This window comes from Anabrus simplex, chromosome 4 (genome assembly GCF_040414725.1).
Source record: "Anabrus simplex isolate iqAnaSimp1 chromosome 4, ASM4041472v1, whole genome shotgun sequence".
In the NCBI taxonomy this organism is placed as follows: domain Eukaryota; kingdom Metazoa; phylum Arthropoda; class Insecta; order Orthoptera; family Tettigoniidae; genus Anabrus; species Anabrus simplex.
In genome coordinates this window covers 326,522,082-326,544,181 of record NC_090268.1, presented here as the reverse complement: position 1 = coordinate 326,544,181, position 22,100 = coordinate 326,522,082, and the positions used below count along the sequence as shown (strand labels likewise).

Below are 22,100 nucleotides of genomic sequence, written 5' to 3'. Positions count from 1 at the left end.
ATGTTTATTTTTCACAGGAAATATGCAACTAAGAGTAATGAAGAATGTCCCCCAGTTTGATGTAGGTTTTCTTGTTCATAGTAGCATAATAGACTCGATTGAAGATTTTTCTTCAAACTCTTCGAGGATGGCACTTCTAACAGTTAAAGTAGGGAATAAAACTTATACTTTAATAAATGTCCATGCACCAACAAATGACAAAAACAATGAAGATAGAGGAGTTGAAAACTTTTGGAAGGAACTTGATTACATATTATCGAAGTTCGCTGATGAGCATATAAAAATCTTACTTGGAGTTTTCAGTGCTAAAATAAGCAGAGAAAAGAAGTATCGCACAGTTGTAGGAAAATGGCCAGCTCATAAATTAACAAACAAAAATGGCCAAGGATTAATTGAACTTTGTGCAGATCAAGGACTCGTTTTGGAAACCACCAGATTCATGAGGCGACCACATAAACTTATGACATGGAAATGCCCTAAGGTAAAATTGGGAGAGTTTCAGATTTATCATGTTGTTATGGATAAAGATTATCATAAAGAAATTTATAATGTTAGAGTTCTCCGTGGGGTAGACATTGACTTGGATCATTATATCTCAAAAATAAAAATCAAGTTAACACCAAAAAGGAAACACAGACGTAATCATCTCAAAACAAGGAGAAATTATGATCCCAGTTACTTAATATATAATAAAATATATTCAGAGAGATCCAAAACGCCTTAAAATGACAAATTAGAGACAATCAACGAACTAAAAACCATAGCTGAAGAAATCGCTCCAATTAAAAGGAGAAAGATACATGCGTGGTGGAATGGGGAATGTGACACAGCAATTCAAGCAAGGCACAAGGCATGGTTAAATGATCAACAGAGGAAAACAGAAAAATCTCAAGAAGAACTAGTTAATGCCAGAAGACAAACAGCTAAAGAAATTGGGACAATTAAAAGAAATTATCGAAAGGAAATGCTTAGCATTATAGAGGAAAAATTCAATCAGCATAAAACAAGAGACTGTTACAAAACATTCAAGCAATATCAATCTAAGTTTACCCCTCCCACACTTATGTTAAGAATTAAAAATGGAAAAATGGCACTCAATAATCAAGATAATACTTTAAAGAGTTACTTAATTGTGAGGATCCTGTGGAACACTTAGAATTTGACCCTAACCCAAAAAATAAAACTCCATTACAAAAGATTATACCACGAGTTTACAATGAAGTGAAAACAGCAATTAATGCACTTAAAAACTACAAAGCAGCAGGAGAGAATCAAATAGTAGCAGAAATATGAAGAATGCTAATGATTAAACTATTCAAAACCTACATAAATACATCATTGATATTTGGAACACTTAGAAGCTTCCCAAGGAATGGAATACAGCGATAATCCACCTGCTGCATAAGAAAGGTGATCGCTCCGATCAAAATAATTATCGGGGGATATCCTTGCTTGATATTACACACAAGATTTTATCCAAGATTATATACACAAGGATCCAAGAACTTGGAGAACATCAGGGAGGATTTCGACCAGGTAGAAGCTGTCCAGATCAAATCATTTGTTTAAAATGGATAATGAAGCACTAAGGCCCGGTTTCATCAACACATGTTAAATATATACTAACAAGTAGTTAGTTAATACGGAGTTAGAAATTTAACATCTTGTTAGGTTTCTTGCGTTTCATCAAACTTTTCTTGTGAAATGTTAACTAATCGACTGTTAACTCACCCAATATTGCGAACTTGTGCGAATCAAAGAGGCAGTGCAACGAACATGCTGTTTTACAGCGCGATCTGATGCGCTTTTGTTTGAGCACAGCTGTAAAATACGGCGCGTGAAGTGAAACAGAATCGTAGTTCTAATTTTTCCTCCTTGGAAGAAGAGTTGTTAATTGAATTCGTTAGTAAATATATATAAGTTATTGAGTGCAAGCGCACAGATGGCTTGACGATAAAAGGAAAGGACGAGGCGCGGAAAAAGTCCGCGAGGGTTTCAATGGGGGTAAACAGATACTTTTTTTTAGCGGGTATCCGCTGTCACCTAACAAAATCCTTCGTTAATTGTCCCACTTCAAACTGTGCTCCGATATGGGAGTTATTAAATATTGTATTGTCGTGTGCAGAACCAGCCCACCTAGCAAGTATATCCCTGATTTGGAGGTTAGGCTCACTAATCACCTGAACATTAACATTAACAGAGAAATATCCCTTTCGATTACGATATATTTCGGCCCAATTGCATCCAGGTGATTGGATTCTTACATGTGTGCAATCTATTGCACGTAGAACAAACACCAGGAAAACGGCTTATTTCGTAGAAGTAGCGGGTAATTTGCTGATGCTCTTGTACTGAAGGGAATGTTATATACCTCCTTCTCATGGATGCTATTGCTGCAGACACTCGACAAACAACTCTATTAACAGTGGCTTTAGAAATTCCAGCATTGTCTCCGGCCATTATGTGAAAATAACCAGTAGCAAAAACTCGTAATATTATCAGTACCTGCAACATTGGAGAAAGAGGTAAGTTTCTCTTCGTAGGATATTCTAACCTCACTTGAATTTCGTCAACAACCTTAGCAACGACTGTTTTCGATAACCTGTATCTATGAAGAAATTTCGGATCCGTCAAATTTTCAAAGTCATTACGTCGCTGAACTCTTCTTCCATCAGGATTGTTTTGTAAAAGATCTAAATAGAGCAATTCCGCCTCGAAAGCGAGATTCACAGCAGCCATTTTGGAACAGGTTGCTAAATGCTAATGTTAGCCATTTAACATTGGAAATGGCTGTTGTTAACTTTAATATGGAGTTTAACATTTGTTAATGTTAACATTTGTTGATGAAACGCACATTTTCTTAAATCGTATGTTAAAATGATTTAACACCTTGTTAAGTACTAACATGTGTTGATGAAACCGGGCCTAAGGAGTTCAAAGTAAGGGTCTAGTCATCATGTTTGTAGATTTAAAACAAGCATACAACAGTATTCATCGTGAATTATTATTAAAAAGCCTTAAAAAATTTGGCTTACACCAAACCGCATTAGTATGACTTTCAAAAATACGAAGGCAAAACTTAAATTTAGAGGTGATTTATCAGAATCATTCACTATAAGAACTGGACTTCGACAAGGAGACAGACTTTCACCATTGTTATTTAATTGTGCATTGGAGAAGGTTACGCGTGAATAGAACAAGAAATGTCAACCAACTATCAAGATTGGTAGAAGTATTAAACTCAACTGCCTTGCTTTTGCGGACGATTAAGCATTACTTGCAAATACAATAGAAGAGGCTAAATTTCAAATTAAACAACTAAAAATTATAGCAAAACAAAATGGGATTACAAATTTCATTTGAAAAAACAAATGATGCCAACTTTTAAAGTTGATTTACCAGTTATTCAACTGAACAGTAATAAAGAGATTAAAATTGTTCAGAAATTCAAATATCTTGGGGAAATAATAATATGGAACACAAATGAAAAAGAAGCAATAGAACACAGAGCAACTAAATTTAAACAAGCACGAAGACTTACCTGGCCAACCTATATAAAAAATTCTCTTTCGCTAAACGCTAAGCTGAAACACTATAATTCCATAGTTAAACCAGAGACAACGTATGCTAGTGAAACTTTATTCAAATCAAATGTAAAATCTACAACAGACAAATTACAGAAAACTGATAGAAGAATTCTTAGAACAATTATTAATAAAAGACACCAAGTTGATGGACAGTGGAGATTGTTGCCTAAGAACATAGTCTATAGTGAATGTGAATCAATAATATCTACAAAGCTTAAAAGAAGAATTTCCTTTTTCTGTCGCATATCAAGATTACCAGACACCAGGATATTGAAACAACTATTTGATAACTTTTTGAAAAATAAAATCAATAATTGGTTCAAAAGAAGTTCAGGATGATTTGGAAGAATTGGGTATAACTCAGCAACAAATCAAAGACAGAACAGAGAAGAGGATTTTGAAGAACAAAAGCATAAGTCTCAAACTAAAAATGGTTGAACGGAATCAATATACTACATTGGACACGCAAAGGGCTTCCAGGTCGGAGAGGATGAGAAAGTTGTGGGAGAAGAAAAAGAAATTAACTGAAATGTATTGATTTAAGTGGACGTAAAATATGTACATAATAATAATAAAAATAATATCAATTTTTCTCAGGTTTTGGTAAATAAAAATTCTGGATAGTCAGTGTAGTGATGATCTGACTTCAAATTGTTAATAATCAACACATAGCATTTAGAGATTCCTGTTTCTCCTTCCTTCAGTTTTTCAGTCAGAGTGGTCTATACATACTCATTTATTTTATTTCTTTTTTATAAGTGATGTTTGTTATTGCTTTACAGTAATTTAAAATGTAGAATATTTCTTTATTTAGGTACTGTTTACAACATTCCTGTGTGTATTTGGATCATGGATACTCACCCTAACAATGCTCCAATGTGTTACGTGAAACCTACACCAGATATGCACATTAAAGTCTCTGCATTTGTGGATCACAATGGCAAGATATATCTACCCTATTTACACACGTGGAGTCATGTAAGTATTCTGATTTCAGTTGTATGGTTGTCTAAGAAAGCAATTATATTTTTCTTGAAACCTTCATTTCCCTGGGGTTTTTGTTTTGAGTTATGAGCTCTTTCCTTTTTTTATTTTCTTTTTTGCAATTCAGTGTTTGCAGATATATTTAATTATTTACTCCTACAATCATACTTCTCATCAGACAAAAATGTTAGTGGTTAAATTGCAGGATACTGAAGATTAAGATCAAATGATATGTCTAGGTTTGAATGTACCAATTGGCACTCTCTGATTACTTGTTCAAATATGCTCCTGTGAGCATAATCTGTGAATGAAACTGCTATCTTCGTAGAGGGTTTTCTGTACCTTACAGCATTGGGCAAGTTGGCCATGCGATTAGGGACACGCAGCTGTGAGCTTGCATCCGGGAGATAGTGGGTTCAAGCCACACTGTCGGCAACCCTGAAGATGGTTTTCCCTGGTATCTTTATTTTCACACCAAGCAAATACTGGGACTGTATCTTAATTAATGCCACAGCCACTTCCTACTTAACATCAATATTATTGTCAGTACAGACTAAAAATGAAATTTATTTCTTCCGAATATCTCATTACCAGTTAATACCACCTTTTTAGATATTCAGGAAGGTCGTTTTATAGAAGTTTTATCATTGTACTTGTACCACCTCAAATCACTATCTATTTAGTACTTATCCTGCAGTTTCACATCTTGATTATCTTTTTTTTTTTTTTTTTTTTGCTAGTGGCTTTACGTCGCACCAACACGGATAGGTCATGGCGATGATGTGATAGGAAAGACCTAGGAGTTGGAAAGAAGCGGCCATGGCCTTAAGGTACAGCCCCAGCATTTGCCTGGTGTGAAAATGGGAAACCACGGAAAACCATCTTCAGGGCTGCCGACAGTAGGATTTGAACCCACTATCTCCCGGATGCAAGCTCACAGCTGCGCACTCCTAACCGCACGGCCAACTCATCCCTTTTAGTGTAAAACCTATTAACAGCTGCACTCTCCCCAGAAACAGTGTTATAAATAAGATTATATCTTTTCTTGAATTGTACGATCCAGCCGGTTGATGCACTGCAGCCTTCGATTGCAAACCCCGCAGCTCTATCATTGTTTGGATTGGCAGCCCCCGGCTTGTTTAAGGCGGCACTCTGGAGATAAAAAGACTAATGCATGGATTTTCACGAAACTTTGTGGGAATGTCGCCTACATAAAAGTAGAGATATCATGAACATTTCTTTCATATACAAATAATAGTTTTCCCAAAATAATTTCTTTTTGAAATTTTTTATTCCACTTTTTCGTGAAATTTAATTAACATGTTAATGTAAAATCGTAATTATGTAGATAATACCTATTTAAAAGCACTATGTATTGATTTTTCTGTACATAATTTATGCGAGGAGATATATCGTACTAAAGTTTGTGTAATTTTTATGTTCTAAAATTTTGGACTTACAAATCCCTACTACTTGAAAAAATTCTGCAATCAGACATTCCATATGCAGGTTTCTTAGTATAGCTGTGACAAATTTTGTTACATTTGGCAGAATATTATGGGAGAAATATGGGGTTTAAAAGTAAAATTACAATTGGCAAACAAAGCATTATTACAGTGGTATATTGTTTGCATTCAGCGGAATAACTTTGTGACAAGAAAAAAAAGAAACTCAATCCTTTCAATTTCAGTCATTAAAAAAATTTCACCAAAATGACCAAAATATCGATTTTTATCTCTGAAGTGTTGCCTTAAACCAACTTGTAAGGATACACGCCAATTCTTCCAGTGGTGACACCTTCATGGATCTTTTCAGAAGGAAGGGCTGCTAGTTTCCTCACGATTGTGTTTAACGTAGGAATATGCAGACCAAGTAATTCAGCCAAGTCCACGTGCATGGATCATGGGAGACTACTAGCAAAAATGAGTCTATGTGAGTATCTTCAAAAGGCAGAAGTATTCAGTCAGCAGTATGTAAAGATTGTTGGTTACAAGGATAATGTCCCGATAGAGGAGGAGACTAAGGCTAAAGAAGTATTAAAATTTACGTATGGTAACAATGACATTGATTAATAAATTTCATGCTGTTCCGTATTGATATCTATAGTATGTCATAGAAAGAAAGAGATCCACCATATCAATACTAAATTTATTAATGTTTTTTAAAACAGGACCGGTTTCGACTTATCACAAGTCATCCTCAGCAGTCATTTACATACACATTAGAATACATGTTTTAACAGTTGTATCTTACAAATAAACATGTCATGTTTGATAGACATTAGGTAGTATGTCTAGAAGTGAAATACTGCTTCTTGCGTCTAAGTTTAGAGGATCAAGAATATTAAAAAGATATCTATCTTTAACACATTAAAAGAATTACAACACATGATAAAATTTGTTGTTTACACCTGACCTTAAATATAGCATTAACGTTCAAGTTTTACTAGTAATAGTTCTTTAAAAAGACTTTCATATTGCGTTGTTTTTAGTCGACTATATATGCTTAAATGTAGCTGCATGTGCTTATACAGTATACTTTTTATTAGGCTTAAATTTTGTCAAAATGAGTAATGTGAATCCGAATTAGAAATTACAATAAAGTGAAATGCGTTTGAAATAACAGTAAGCTAGGTAATTGAAACCTGCGTTGAATAACTCCTTCAATTATATGCTATTTAAAATACATTTCATGCAAAGAAGACATTAGCACACTTCAATATATAAAAGTTGAAAGGTATAAGACAATCATGTAAGTTTTGTAAATTCATATGAAGTATTATTCTTTCTTCATGCGTATGTGTCAAGTTCAAATGGGGTAGTATACTTTATATAAACTTTGTCAAAATAAATAATGTGAATCTGAATTTGAGATTGTGTTGAGAAATGAAATGCCAGGTGATTAAAACCTGTATTGAATGACCTCTTCAAATATATACTGTGTAAAATACATTGTATGCAACATAAGACAATGGTACATTTCAATATGCAAGTTAAAAGGCAAGAGGCAGTCCTGCAAACTTGTAAATCTTCATATGAAGTACTGTTCTTCACGTGTACATGCCAAGTTCAAATGGGGCACTATTGGCCACTGTAAGATATTTGCTAAAGTCCAATCACTATAAACTTATATTGTTTTGTTAAATATACAGATTGAAGATGAATGTGCTGCTGGGGTTATGAAAGCTGTTGTTGTAGGTGGTTCTTTTTCAGTCTATGATACTTGCTAACTATCTGTAAAAAGTAAATGAAATCAATTAGAAGCGTATTAGAATGTTAAAGTGTTAAACTTGTGTGTGTGTGTGTTTATTGTAGAGATTACTTACTGTCGTGAGATGATTGGGAAGTGTATCGCTTGGCAGCTTGGCGTGTACTATATCGTGAACTTGTGGTATTAGTGTCTGTTGTTGTTAGCGGAATGGAGGGGTGGGGAAGGGGAGTTGCTAACTGTGTAGAGGTGGAGTTAGTCGTGTCTTTCTCGTGCGCTGTGGATTGCGCGTGGTGTTGTTTATTGACTGTTCTCAGATAATAGTTTGTTATAAAAGGGATGATTTTATTAAATATATTGGTTTTATCTGTTATTTCATTAATGTTATAATTAGGGTTGGCATATTGGTCTACTGTTATATATAGTTCTTCAGTAATATTGAGTAAGGGTCCTTTGGGGTTTGTGCTTAATATTATCATATCATTATCTATATTAGTAAAGTTATGTTTGTAATCGACCATGTATTGTCCTATTGCCGAAAAATGGTTGTGTTTTATGGCATTGACGTGTTCGTTGTATCTGATAGTAAAGTTTCTGCCTGTACGTCCTATGTAGCTTGTTAAGCAGTTATTGCAGCGGATACGGTAAACTCCAGAACGAAGGTATTTGTTGTTATTGTTGATAGTTTTTTTGTTATGTATGATGATGATGTTGCTGTTATGTGTAGTCCTGTAGGCTATTTCAAGGTTATGTTTTTTGAACATGTTGGTTAACGAGTATATGTGCGTGTTATTAAATGTAAAGGTTGCGTAGTTTTTCTTAGGTTTGTCCATTTTTGATAATTTAGTTTTGGGTTTTGATTTGAACTTATGAATGATTGAATTGACTGTATCTTTCTTGTATCCATTTTTTCTTGCTATTTCTTGGATTAAATGTATCTCTTCATTAAAGTCTGTTTTTGAAAGCGGTACGTTAAAGGCTCTATAAACCATACTGTAATATGCTGCTTTTTTATGGGAGTTAGGATGAATGGAATCTGTTGCTATTGTATTTATTGTATGGGTGGGCTTGCGATAAATTTTGAAAGACAAATGATTGTCTTGTCTAGTAATAGTCAAATCGAGATAGTTCAGTTTTCAGTTGTTTTCTGATTCTTTTGTAAACTGTATATGTGGGTCTATGGTGTTTAATTTGTCTAACAAAGTGTTGTCATTAGTTAGTCTATTATTGATGATGGCAAATACGTCATCAACAAATCGGCACCAAAAGAATATTCCGTTTATCGTACTGATTGAGTTGTATTCGAGGTAGTCTAAATATATTTCAGCAATTATACCGGAGGCGGGAGAACCCATTGGCAAGCCTAGTTGTTGATAAGTTGTGTCATGGAACTTAAAGTTGTTATTGACGGCAAATTCTAAAATTATTGTGAATTCCTCAATTTCTAAATTACTTAGTTTACTGTAAGTTTTGAGATTGGATGAGATTATATCTATAGTTTTTTTTAGTGGGGATATTGGGGTACATATTGGTAATATCATATGACGCTAAGGAATGATATCGTTCTAGTTGTAGCTCTTTAGTTTTGTTGCAGAAGTCTACTGAATTGCGTATAGTTTTATTGGCTTGAAATGAATGTTTTTTGAGGAATTTTTGGATGAATTGAGATAATTTATATGTAGGACTTGCTCTGTAATTTACTATGGGTCTCATGGGTATGTTGTCCTTATGTATTTTTGGAAAAGCTTTTGCATTCAGTAGTTGGGGATTCATGACTATGAGATTTTGTGCTTCAGTTTCGGTAAGTAGTAGGTGCGTGTTTTCAAGTAGAGTCTTGAGATTTCTTTGTATTATATTTGTAGGGTCCTTGCGTATGATCCGAAAGGTGTCGTTATTGAAAACTTCTTTTGTTTTTTGAATGTATACATTTTTGTCAATGACTACTGTGGTGTTGCCTTTATCCGCTTTGGTTACGACTAGATTGTTTTGTTTTATCTTGTTGTTTAGTCTATGTGTGTTATATTAATTTTGTTACTGTGTGAACTATTTTCTTGTAATTTCTTGATATACTGTGGTAGTCTTTTTGCGATGTTGTGTCTTACTTCATCTCGTAGGTCATATGGAATTTTCTGTAATGCAAGTTCAGTTTCCGCGGTGGTAGTTGTGATATTTTGCAAAACTGAGGTATTGCCCCAATTATGTTTCGGACCCTTACTCAAAATTTCAGTTTCTGTTTCATCGAATACTGTATTCAGATTCACATTATTTATTTTGACAAAGTTTATATAAAGTATACTACCCCATTTGAACTTGACACATACGCATGAAGAAAGAATAATACTTCATATGAATTTACAAAACTTACATGATTGTCTTATACCTTTCAACTTTTATATATTGAAGTGTGCTAATGTCTTCTTTGCATGAAATGTATTTTAAATAGCATATAATTGAAGGAGTTATTCAACACAGGTTTCAATTACCTAGCTTACTGTTATTTCAAACGCATTTCACTTTATTGTAATTTCTAATTCGGATTCACATTACTCATTTTGACAAAATTTAAGCCTAATAAAAAGTATACTGTATAAGCACATGCAGCTACATTTAAGCATATATAGTCGACTAAAAACAACGCAATATGAAAGTCTTTTTAAAGAACTATTACTAGTAAAACTTGAATGTCAATGCTATATTCAAGGTCAGGTGTAAACAACAAATTTTATCATGTGTTGTAATTCTTTTTATGTGTTAAAGATAGATATCTTTTTAATATTCTTGATCCTCTAAACTTAGACGCAAGAAGCAGAATTTCACTTCTAGACATACTACCTAATGTCTATCAAACATGACATGTTTATTTGTAAGATACAACTGTTAAAACATGTATTCTAATGTGTATGTAAATGACAGCTGAGGATGACTTGTGATAAGTCGAAACCGGTCCTGTTTTAAAAAACACTAATAAATTTAGTATTGATAAGGTGGATCCCTTTCTTTCTATGACAAACAATGACATTTACAATAAGATTCAAAAGTTGAAAACTAGAAAAGCGTCGTGAATTGATAGCATTTCTGGGGATATACTAAAGACAATGGGTTGGGATATAGTACCTTATCTGAAGTACTTACTTGATTATTGTTTGGTCGGAGGAGCTATACCAGATGAATGGAGAGTTGCTATAGTAGCCCCTTTGTATAAAGGAAAGGGTGATAAGACATAAAGCTGAAAATTACAGGCCAGTTAGTTTGACATGCATTGTATGTAAGCTTTGGGAAGGCATTCTTTCTGATTATATCAGACATGTTTGTGAAATTAATAACTGGTTCGGTTTTAAGAAAGGTTATTCCACTGAAGCTCAACTTTCAGGATTCCAGCAAGATATAGCAGATATTTTGGATTCAGGAGGTCAAATGGACTGTATCGCGATTGACCTGTCTAAAGCATTTGATAGGGTGGATCATGGGAGACTACTGGCAAAAATGAGTGCAATTGGACTAGACAAAAGAATGACTGAATGGGTTGCTATATTTCTAGAAAATAGATCTGAGAGAATTAGAGTAGGTGAAGCTTTATCTGCCCCTATAAAAATTAAGAGGGGAATTCCTCAAGGGACTATTATCGGACCTTTATGTTTTCTTATATATATAAATGATATGAGTAAAAGAGTGGAATCAGAGGTAAGGCTTTTTGCGGATGATGTTCTTCTCTATAGAGTAATAAATAATTTACAAGATTGTGAGCAACTGCAACGTGACCTTGAAAATGTTGTGAGATGGACAGCAGGCAATGGTATCTTGATAAACGGGGTTAAAAGTCAGGTTGTGAGTTTCACAAATAGGAAAAGTCCTCTCAGTTTTAATTACTGCATTGATGGGGTGAAAGTTCCTTTTGGGATCATTGTAAGTATCAAGGTGTTAATTTAAGGAAAGATCTTCATTGGAGTAATCACATAAATGGGATTGTAAATAAAGGGTACAGATCTCTGCACATGGTTATGAGGGTGTTTAGGGGTTGTAGTAAGGATGTAAAGGAGAGGGCATATAAGTCTCTGGTAAGACCCCAACTAGAGTATGGTTCCAGTGTATGGGACCTTCACCAGGATTACCTGATTCAAGAACTGGAAAAAATCCAAAGAAAAGCAGCTCGATTTGTTCTGGGTGATTTTCGACAAAAGAGTAGCGTTACAAAAATGTTGCAAAGTTTGGGTTGGGTAGAATTGAGAGAAAGAAGGAGAGCTGCTCGACTAAGTGGTATGTTCCGAGCTGTCAGCGGAGAGATGGCGTGGAATGACATTAATAGACGAATAAGTTTGAGTGGCGTTTATAAAAGTAGGAAAGATCACAATATGAAGATGAAGTTGGAATTCAAGAGGACAAACTGGGGCAAATATTCATTTATTGGAAGGGGAGTTAAGGATTGGAATAACTTACCAAGGGAGATGTTCAATAAATTTCCAATTTCTTTGAAATCATTTAGGAAAAGGCTAGGAAAACAACAGATAGGTAATCTGCCACCTGGGTGACTGCCCTAAATGCAGATCAGGATTGATTGATTGATTGATTGATTGCAATTGGACTAGACAAAAGAGGACTGAATGAGTTGCTATATTTCTAGAAAATAGATGTCAGAGAATTAAGAGTAGGTGAAGCTCTATCTGACCTGTAATAATTAGCTATGATCCTGTAATAATTGAGAGGGTAATTCCTTGAGGCAATATTATTGGCATCAACATGTTAAAAAAATTTCATTTTCTTATCCAAAGAAAACGTGATTCGTTTCTTCTCTACGAGTAAATGTGACACAATACTTCACAACTTGGAAAAGTTACTAAAACAATGTAATTCACTATGTTAAGAAATGTACAAAATGCTGACTGCTTTGTTCAACCTTGATTCCTTGTGCTTTGACTTATCAAACAAACATAACATGTTACATTTCTCACTATTGCCAGGCTATTAGAGTATTGATTATCGCCATCATTCTTCAAAACCCCCCATAGGAGTGTGCATAACATTGCAAACATTTTGAGTAACTCCACTCACCAAGGGGGAAGTACTTAGTGTATTTCAACCAATAACTCCTAGGATTCGAGATTGTTTCGCTATTACCCCTTATAATGATATCATCTGCAAATAGTATTGCTTTCATTTGACATGTCAAGACATGATCTTGTCTACTCCATTCTTAATTCTGTGGCTTGGTTCTAAAAGGGCCAATGTCATTTTTTATCGAAATTGAGATATTAACTGACACAAACGCGTTTTATCCTGGCTTGCAACATGTTAAAAGGGCCAATGTCCCTGTGAAGTAATAAACGAACAGTTAACGTTTAATTAAATAAGCCCTTGCCAATAATGTTAGATTACCAATAAAGATTTGGCAATTTTTAAAGAATACGACAGAAGAAATTAGTGTTTAATAAGGTGACTTGCACAAAGAAAGTATAAAGTTATTTAAAGTTAGTTGTTGAAAACAATAACTGGAAAACTATAAGCAAAACTTCAAATGCTCATAGCTCAAAAACAGGTTTTTTGACATTGCCCCTTTTAGAACCAAGGCACAGAGTTATTTCTGTAATTATGGTATATAATACGGGTGACAATACACTTCCTTTATTCAAACCTGTATTCACTTTGAAGCACCTTGTTTGGCCTAATGTAGTTCTCGCATAACTTTTACTTGGTATATAAGTTTGATCTTCTGAATGATTTCTTTATTCATTTATTCTACCAGAGTCCTCCACACCAGATATCCTGGGATACTGTCATATTTTCTTAAAATCTCTAAATTGTCTTAATTTAAATATATGGCCAAAAATCAATTTATCCCTTATAAATCCAAAATGCTGTTCTCCAATCTGTCCATTATCTTTCTCTAATCCTTTTGTCTTTAAAATATCTTAGCTGTGTGTGGGATAAGGCTCATACCTCTGTAATTCTTGCATTTCTTCCTCTCTCCTTTTTATAAAATAGGTGTTAGAATCCTTTTCCCCAATCGTTAGGAACTACATTTACCTTTCACATTGCTCTAAACAATGTATTTAGCCAGAGCATATCTGTTGGTGGTGGTGCTGCTGCTGTTATCATTTTTGATGTCACCTTGTGAATGTCTTCTGCATTTCCTCTTTTCATCGTTCTTACAGTACCCCTGTGGGTGGGGGACGCAGACGAAGAATTCACCCGGGGTATCCCCTGCCTGTCGTAAGAGGCGGCTAAAAGGGGCAACCAAGGGATGATCAAATTAGAACCATGAAACTACTTGTGATTAGTACCACCACACGGGGAACACTATGAGTCGCTTTTACTTGCACATAGTACCACTATGTTGGGTACCAAATAGGTTTGTGATTAGTAGCGACGGCTTTTATAGTACTTGTGATTAGTAGCACTATATGAGCGACAAAGTACTAGAGAGACTGATCTTTAACAGAATCTCAGCTACAGTACTTCAGCATATTCGAGATGAACAGGCAGGATTCAGACCTAACGGGAGCTGTTGTGATCAGGTTCTGGCACTAACCAGCCATATTGAGCAGGGCTTTCAAGAAAAAATGAAAACGGTTGCTGTGTTTGTGAATTTATCATAAGCTTATGATACAGTCTGGCGAAAAGCGATGATCCTGAAGTTCCTGAAAATTATCCCTTGCAAGACCCTAGCTTCTTTGTTCAACAACATGCTATGCAATCGCCTAATTCAAGTACATCTCAATGGAAACAGAAGCAGCTCCTACAGATTAAATGATGGATTACCACAGGGTTCTGTTCTTGCTCCACTTTTCTTCAATCTCTACACAGCAGATCTTCCATCTACTGCGTGCCAAAAGTTTATACAGTAGAGTCTTGATTATCTAACCTAAACGGGACCTGGACTATGTCGGATCACTGAAAATGTCGGATAATACAGAATAAGTTTGAAAATGAACTGAAACAGACAGGAAGGCTATACTGTATTACTTTGTTTTATGGTACTCTACATATTGAATTATCAATTCAATTGTACAGTACATACAGTATTGAACGAAAACATTTCAAATGTCATACGAAAAGAAACTTGTCAACAATGTCTGCTTGCCTGCTGATTCATGTTTTTTTGCTGCGTGATCCCGCCATCGACGATAATCCTTCGCTGTGGGTCATCGTTTTCTCATTTTGTTCTGCAGTGCCTCGTTATTCTTCTTCATCATCCTTATTTTTGTTAGCATTCACAAAACCAGTAATATCAGGATCAGTTAGTTCAAACAGCTGATCTTGCCCACACCACTTACATCTTGAGTCGTAGCATCCTCACAGCCAGGAATGCAATTCAGTAAGGGAACAAAGTTTTCCATGTCTTCTTGTACCACCACCTCTCGATGTTCAACCTTGCTCAACAATATGTTCCAAGACTTTCTAATGTCGTTGTTTCAACTTCCTCCCAAGACTGCACTATCCAGTATGCCACATCTTTCATGTTGTTTCGTTTTAACTTTTCTATCCTGTCATTGCCATTGTCCATTTTCTCTACGAGGATGAAAGGAGTTTCCGCCAATATTTTCTCTTCAATGTTTCTAGCACACCTTGGTCCATTGGCGGCATAAGGACGTAACATTGCGAGTAACATGACGTTGATGTCACCATTTCTAAGTTGCTCTTAAATTGGGTGTGATGGAGTGTTATCTAGTAGAAGAAGAGCTTTTCTAGGGAGATTGTTTGAAGCTAGAAATTTTTCCACATATGGAACAAACTGTGAAAAGAACAGTCTTCTAAGAAGTCAGCAAACATCCAGGCAGCCTTCTGATTCGTGTAATGGACTGGATGAGCATTAACAGAAAAGTTTTTAAATGTCCTAGGCATCTTTGCTTTACCAGTCATAAGCAGTTTTGCTCTTAAGTTTCCAGTAATATTACTACAGGCAAGAACAGTAATTCTTTCTTTACTACACTTGTAGTCAGGTGCAGATGTCTTGGTTTTGGGCTGCGAGAGTTTTGATGGCAGCATATTGAAATTCGCCTAGTCTCATCACAATTAAAAATTGATCACCAGTTAATCCTTCAGCAAGAATTATTTCTTGAAATTCCCTTCTAAATTTCACAACCTTATCAGATTTAGCTGACAGTTTTTCTCCACAGATATTAAGCTGCCCAATGCCATACCATTTTTTCCACCGATCAAGCCACCCAGCACTGGCAGTAAAATTAGGGTACCCTTCATTTAACTCCTTCTGGAAATATACCACCATTTCTTGCAGAATGGGGCCAGATATTGATAGGCCCTTTTCCTGGTTTTGAGTGAACCAAAGAAATAGTGCTTCACTCACTTTTCCCTATAATTTTTTTTCTAATTTTCAGTGTATCACTTGCTCTGGTAGAGCACCACTTTTCAGTTTCTTCCCTCTTATGTTTCCAGTCTCTCACTGTAACACGTCCAACACCATAATCTGAAGCCACTTTTTGAAGAGTTTCCCCTTTGCCCAGTATCTTTAACCCACTCAACTTGCCTTCCACAGAAACAATCGCATTCTTCCGTTGACTATATAGAAATAATATGAGTCACCACCTTATCAATACACTATTTTATTTACTACCAAATTGGTAAATAGGGTCAATACCGGTTTTGACCCCTAAGGGGTCATCCTCAGTTGACACATACAAAATATCTACAAAAACATCACATATAATGGTTAATGTTTAAAATTCATTTGTCATTAAAATGCTGGTAAGTACATCTTAGTTTGGATATGCGTATATTATGGGATTTATAAGTTTGCACTATTTGAGCTATTATATAGGTCTTCTGTTCCCTTGTATACAGTGTCAAAAGTATTATATTGAATGTAATTCATCCATTTGACAAAATGCTAGTGACTTGACTATTAAGTATGTACATTTACTGAGAGGTACATGCTATTCTACTTTACAATGGACGTACTTTACAAGGGACCGAAACATAACTGGAAAAATAACTCAATTTTTGAAAATATCACCACTATCATTACTGAAACAGAAGATGCCTTAAACAAAATACCTCAAGAACAAGAAAATGAAATCAGATATGAAATTAAAAAAATATTACCACAATATATTAATAGAATCAATCAAGAAACCTACAAACAAGATATTAAAGACCTAACACAAATTAAGGAACTCAAAAACAAAATCCAGCATAACAACTTACTAGTAACAAAAGCAGATAAAGGAAATACTACAGTTATTATGGATAAAGAGGAATATATAACAAAAACAAAAACTTGTTTCCAAGATGAAACCTTCCAAATTAAGAATAAAGATCCAACCAACAGTATCCAGAAGAACTTAAAAACTCTTTTAAAAAACACCAACCTCCTTTTAAATGAACAGGAAACTACAAAACTGATTACAATGAATCCAAGTATACCTACAGCCAAAGCTTACCCTAAAATTCACAAAGATAATATCCCCATGAGACCTATCATTAACTACAGATAAAGTCCCACCTACACACTGTCAAAATTCATACAAAAATCCCTAAAAAAAACCATTATGTTTTTCAGGCAAATAAAACCTTAAAAAACTCAATATAATTTTGCAACATTACTAAAAACATAAGAATAGAACATTACTACAAACTAGCAACATATGACATAACAAACATGTATCCTAACATACCCACACAAAAAACTATAACTATCATAGAATCTAATCTCTACAAATACAGCAAGCGCCATCAATAACAATTACTTTAAATTCTATGACACTATCTACCAATAGAATGGATTACCCATGGGATCACCAATATCAGGTATAATAGCTGATATATATAGACTATCTAGAATACCAAGAAATCCAAAAAATAGAAAATATCATTCTTTGGTGCAGGTTTGTCGACGATGTATTCATAATGATGGACAATAGACACACAAATGAAAATACAATCTTGGAACAACTGAATGAAATAGATCCCCACATTAAATTTACTATGGAAACCGAAAACAACAATACCATAAACTACTTGGATATATCTATAACCAGACATAACAATCATCTAACATACAACATATACAGAAAGCCTACCCATACATCAAATAAAATAAAAACAGACTCCACCCACCCACACACTCACAAAAAAGCTGCATACTACAGCATGATACACAGGGCATATAACATTCCACTTTCAAAGAAAGATTTGAACAAAGAACTAAACATAATTCATGAAATAGCCAAACAGAATGGATATAAAAGAGAGATGATAAACCAGATCATCAACAAAGTAAAAAACCAACCAAAATCTAAGCTAACCAGAATCACCAAAGATAAAAAAGAATACGCACTATTTACTTACAATAATAACCATATCCACTCCATAACCAACATCTTTAAAAAACAAGGCCTAAAAATAGCATACAAAACTACACGCAATAACACCAACATACTATACAATTCCAAATCAGTCAACAAAATAAACAAATACAACCACTCAGGAGTATACCGTCTAAAATGCAATGATTGCCAAGCCAGTTATGTAGGGCTTACTGGTAGAAGTTTTTCAATACGATACAACGAACACGTAAATGCCATTAGACATAGACACTTCTCAGCCATGGGACAGCACATTAATGATCAGAAACATAAATTTACAGACATCAGTAATGATATGCAAATCTTCAATATAAACCCAAAAAGCCCCTTGCTCAGTATACTAGAAGAATTCTATATAAACCTAGATAAATACGTTAACCCAAATTCCAACTTGAACGATAACATAGACAGAAATAATATTCTTTTTCATACAGTTATTCCCCTCCTGAAAGATTATTACTTAAAAAGAATTGATAAACAAAAATCCATAAATACAAATCAACCGCTCCAAGACCTCTCCTCCTTTAACCCCACTCCCGTTACAAGCGCTCCACCCATCCCTCCAAGCCTCCCCTCTACCGCCGCAAACTATAACCTCAGAACAACACGCTATAGATCTCAACTGACAGCCACACAGAGTGCACGATCTCAACAGCTAACGTAAGTAATACGATATATAACTTGCCACTACATTCCTATGATACATCATCTCACACACTTATTATTTCTACTTACAGATATATTAATTTACAACAAGCTTTTACGATACAACCAATGTGCAACCCAATTAAGACATACGACATCCAAAATGTACTTTATCTCATAATAGTCACCAACCCAACCTGAATACAACACGCGACAAGAAGAGAACTCTTTCTTAATAACATTCAAGATTTCCAGCTACAACAACAGCAGCATCAAAAAAAAAAAAAAAACAAGAGGCCAGTTATTACTATCAAACAAAATGTTACGCAATTTCACTCGTAATGCATACAGCATGAACATGTATTCGGTCCTATTCAAGTAAACATTTATATATTTCTAATGGACCAGCCATTAAACTACAACAACTATCATAATAACCTACAGTACTGTTATCAAACTATGTTAAATTCATTTATGTTTCAAGAATATGCACATAGTACCACATATCAGTACTTTTAATCTAAAGTATTTTAACAGGTATCTCATACTGGTATTTTAGCCCTAAGGGTTCAATTTAACAAGACTTTTATATGCCTGCACCTAACAAAATAAACAGTGTCAAGGCACAACTCTATTTTAAGACAAAAAACAAGAATAGAAGCTGCTACAAACTTATACATTAGTATTAAGGATCCACGTCAACAAGGTATCATATACCAATATTTTAATCATAAGAATTCAAATCAACAAGGTAGAGACCGTTAACTGAACGAAATAAGTGAATAAGTAAACCTTATAAACCACTACATGAAATGTAATCAGCATACTGAAAATCCAAACAGTATATCTTTAAGACCCTACATTGGACTTAATATAAACATATGTGTGCAAATGCAATAATTTTACTTCATATTGTGTAATATAAATTGTAAAGTAGAATAGCATGTACCTCTCAGTAAATGTACATACTTAATAGTCAAGTCACTAGCATTTTGTCAAATGGATGAATTACATTCAATATAATACTTTTGACACTGTATACAAGGGAACAGAAGACCTATATAATAGCTCAAATAGTGCAAACTTATAAATCCCATAATATACGCATATCCAAACTAAGATGTACTTACCAGCATTTTAATGACAAATGAATTTTAAACATTAACCATTATATGTGATGTTTTTGTAGATATTTTGTATGTGTCAACTGAGGATGACCCCTTAGGGGTCAAAACCGGTATTGACCCTATTTACCAGTTTGGTAGTAAATAAAATAGTGTATTGATAAGGTGGTGACTCATATTATTTCTATATAGTGATACCAATCAATACGGATATGAAGCTTATAAATAATAATTCTTCCGGTGACTCGCCATACTCATGGAGGATATGAAAACTATAACATCCGCACCCAAACAATACTACACTGCACAATGACTGAAAACTTGCTGCACTTGTCCTTGAGAAAAACCCGGTCCTACCGCATGACTGCCATTGCTTGACCCATGGTCGCACCCTCCACACCGGGTGTCCCAGAATTGCCTCCACCTAAAGTTCAAATTAAGCCTACCAGTGTCAGATAACACGGAATGTCGGGTAAGCGAGGGTCGGTTAAGCGAGACTACTGTATATGCTGATGACATAGCCCTAACAGCACAGTCCACAGACTTTGAGACCGCTGAAGCCATTCTCACACAAGATCTCCTAAAAATGGATAGATACTTCAACACCTGGCCATTGAAACCCATTGTAAACAAAACAGAGATTAGTACCTTTCATCTAGACAACAGGAGAGCCCATTACATTCCACAAGTTCAATTCAGAGGCCAACAGCTATATGTCTTTTCACGAGAGTTTAATCCTGATGTAAACATGGTATGTCCATGCCTCCGCCACAGAAAGAGTTGTGATTCGCTGAGCGTGTAGTACCGACCTCCACCCCGTCGACATCACGTGTTCGGACGTACAGGGGTACGCATCGCATACGATAACAGTGCGAAGATCTGAACTTCTGAATAAATGACCAAACCTGGATTCTGTTCACTTAGTTTATTGAACACATTCACAATGCACTGCCTATGGTCACTTCTGAGCGGTTTTCGTCTTTTGTGCTTCACTACACGCAATGGTCCTACCTCTTGCTCCATTTCTCTCACTATGAACACTGACACTGACTGTTGCTGCAAAGTGCAACACCTTATCTCCACTCTGTATAGCTTGGGACTTTCCCTCACTGCGAGAAGACTTCCCGTATTACACCACGTCTTGTGCCTTCATTTCTCGTTATTTAATCACTATTTTTTATATACAAATATATATATATATACCGGCATATATGACAACCATTTGACTACGCACTCTTCCAAACTCTCTAAATGTAATAAACTGAAATAAAATAAAATAAATGCCTCATACTACTTTCCTTCGAGCTCACATGCAGTCGAGTGAGTGCGACGGTTACTTCTCCAATCAACTACGTGTATGTCCACGTGCAAAGCCAACGTGCTCCGCCTATTTGTTTACATCAGGATTAAACTCTCATGAAAAGACATAAAATACTGTGCTCATCCAAAATACATGGGTATTGTGCTAGATCGCTCTTTGACGTTTAAAGAACACCTCTGCAGAACAGCAGCATAGGTTAAAACACGTAACGACATCCTTCACAAACTCAGTGGCACTAGTTGGGGAGCAAATGCTAATGTCCTCCGAACAACAGCTCTTGCCCTAGTATGCCCAGTTGCAGAATATTGCAGCCCTGTATGGATCAACAGCACACATACAGGAAAAGTTGATGTCCAGCTGAATTATATCATGAGGACAGTGTCTGGCACACTCAAATCCACACCACTTAAATGGCTGCCAGTATTAACTAACATCCATCCTCCTCACCTTCGAAGGCTAACTGCTCTGAAGAAGGAATGGTTAAAATGTACTGCAAATACACTCTGGCTGATTCATCAGGACTGCAACCCTCAGAAGCATGGAAGATTAAAATCTCGACATCTATCATGGCAATTAGGAAAGAGGCTGGTTGAATCACAGTACAACATGAATAATGCGTGGAGAAGAGTGGGCTGCTTCAAACCCTGACCAGCTAGGGTTGATATCTGACCCTTGTAGGAAACTTGCTGGGTTCAACTTGCCAAGAAGAATCTGGGCTTCGTTGAACAGGGTGCGGACTGGTCTTGGAATATGCAACTTCTGGCTCAACAAGCGGGGAAAAATTTCCAGCCCTTACAGCGACTGCGGTAACATGGCTCAGACAGTCCACCATGTTGTAATGATGTGCCCACTTTGGAGCTTCCAGGGAGGATACCACAAACTGCATGCGGCAAGTGAAGAGGCAGTGAATTGGCCA

General features: G+C 35.4%; 1 protein-coding gene across 5 annotated transcripts in view; it reads left to right on the top strand.

Annotated features, from left to right (window-relative positions):
- Positions 1 to 22,100, top strand: part of TSG101 (tumor susceptibility gene 101) — a 248,197-nt gene that overhangs the window by 117,535 nt on the left and 108,562 nt on the right. For all 5 annotated transcript variants that reach the window (XM_067145703.2, XM_068227271.1, XM_067145704.2 and 2 more), the window contains exon 5: positions 4,402 to 4,565. In XM_067145703.2, coding sequence (XP_067001804.2) covers positions 4,402 to 4,565 — 164 coding nt within the window. The remainder of the gene's footprint in view (positions 1 to 4,401; positions 4,566 to 22,100) is intronic.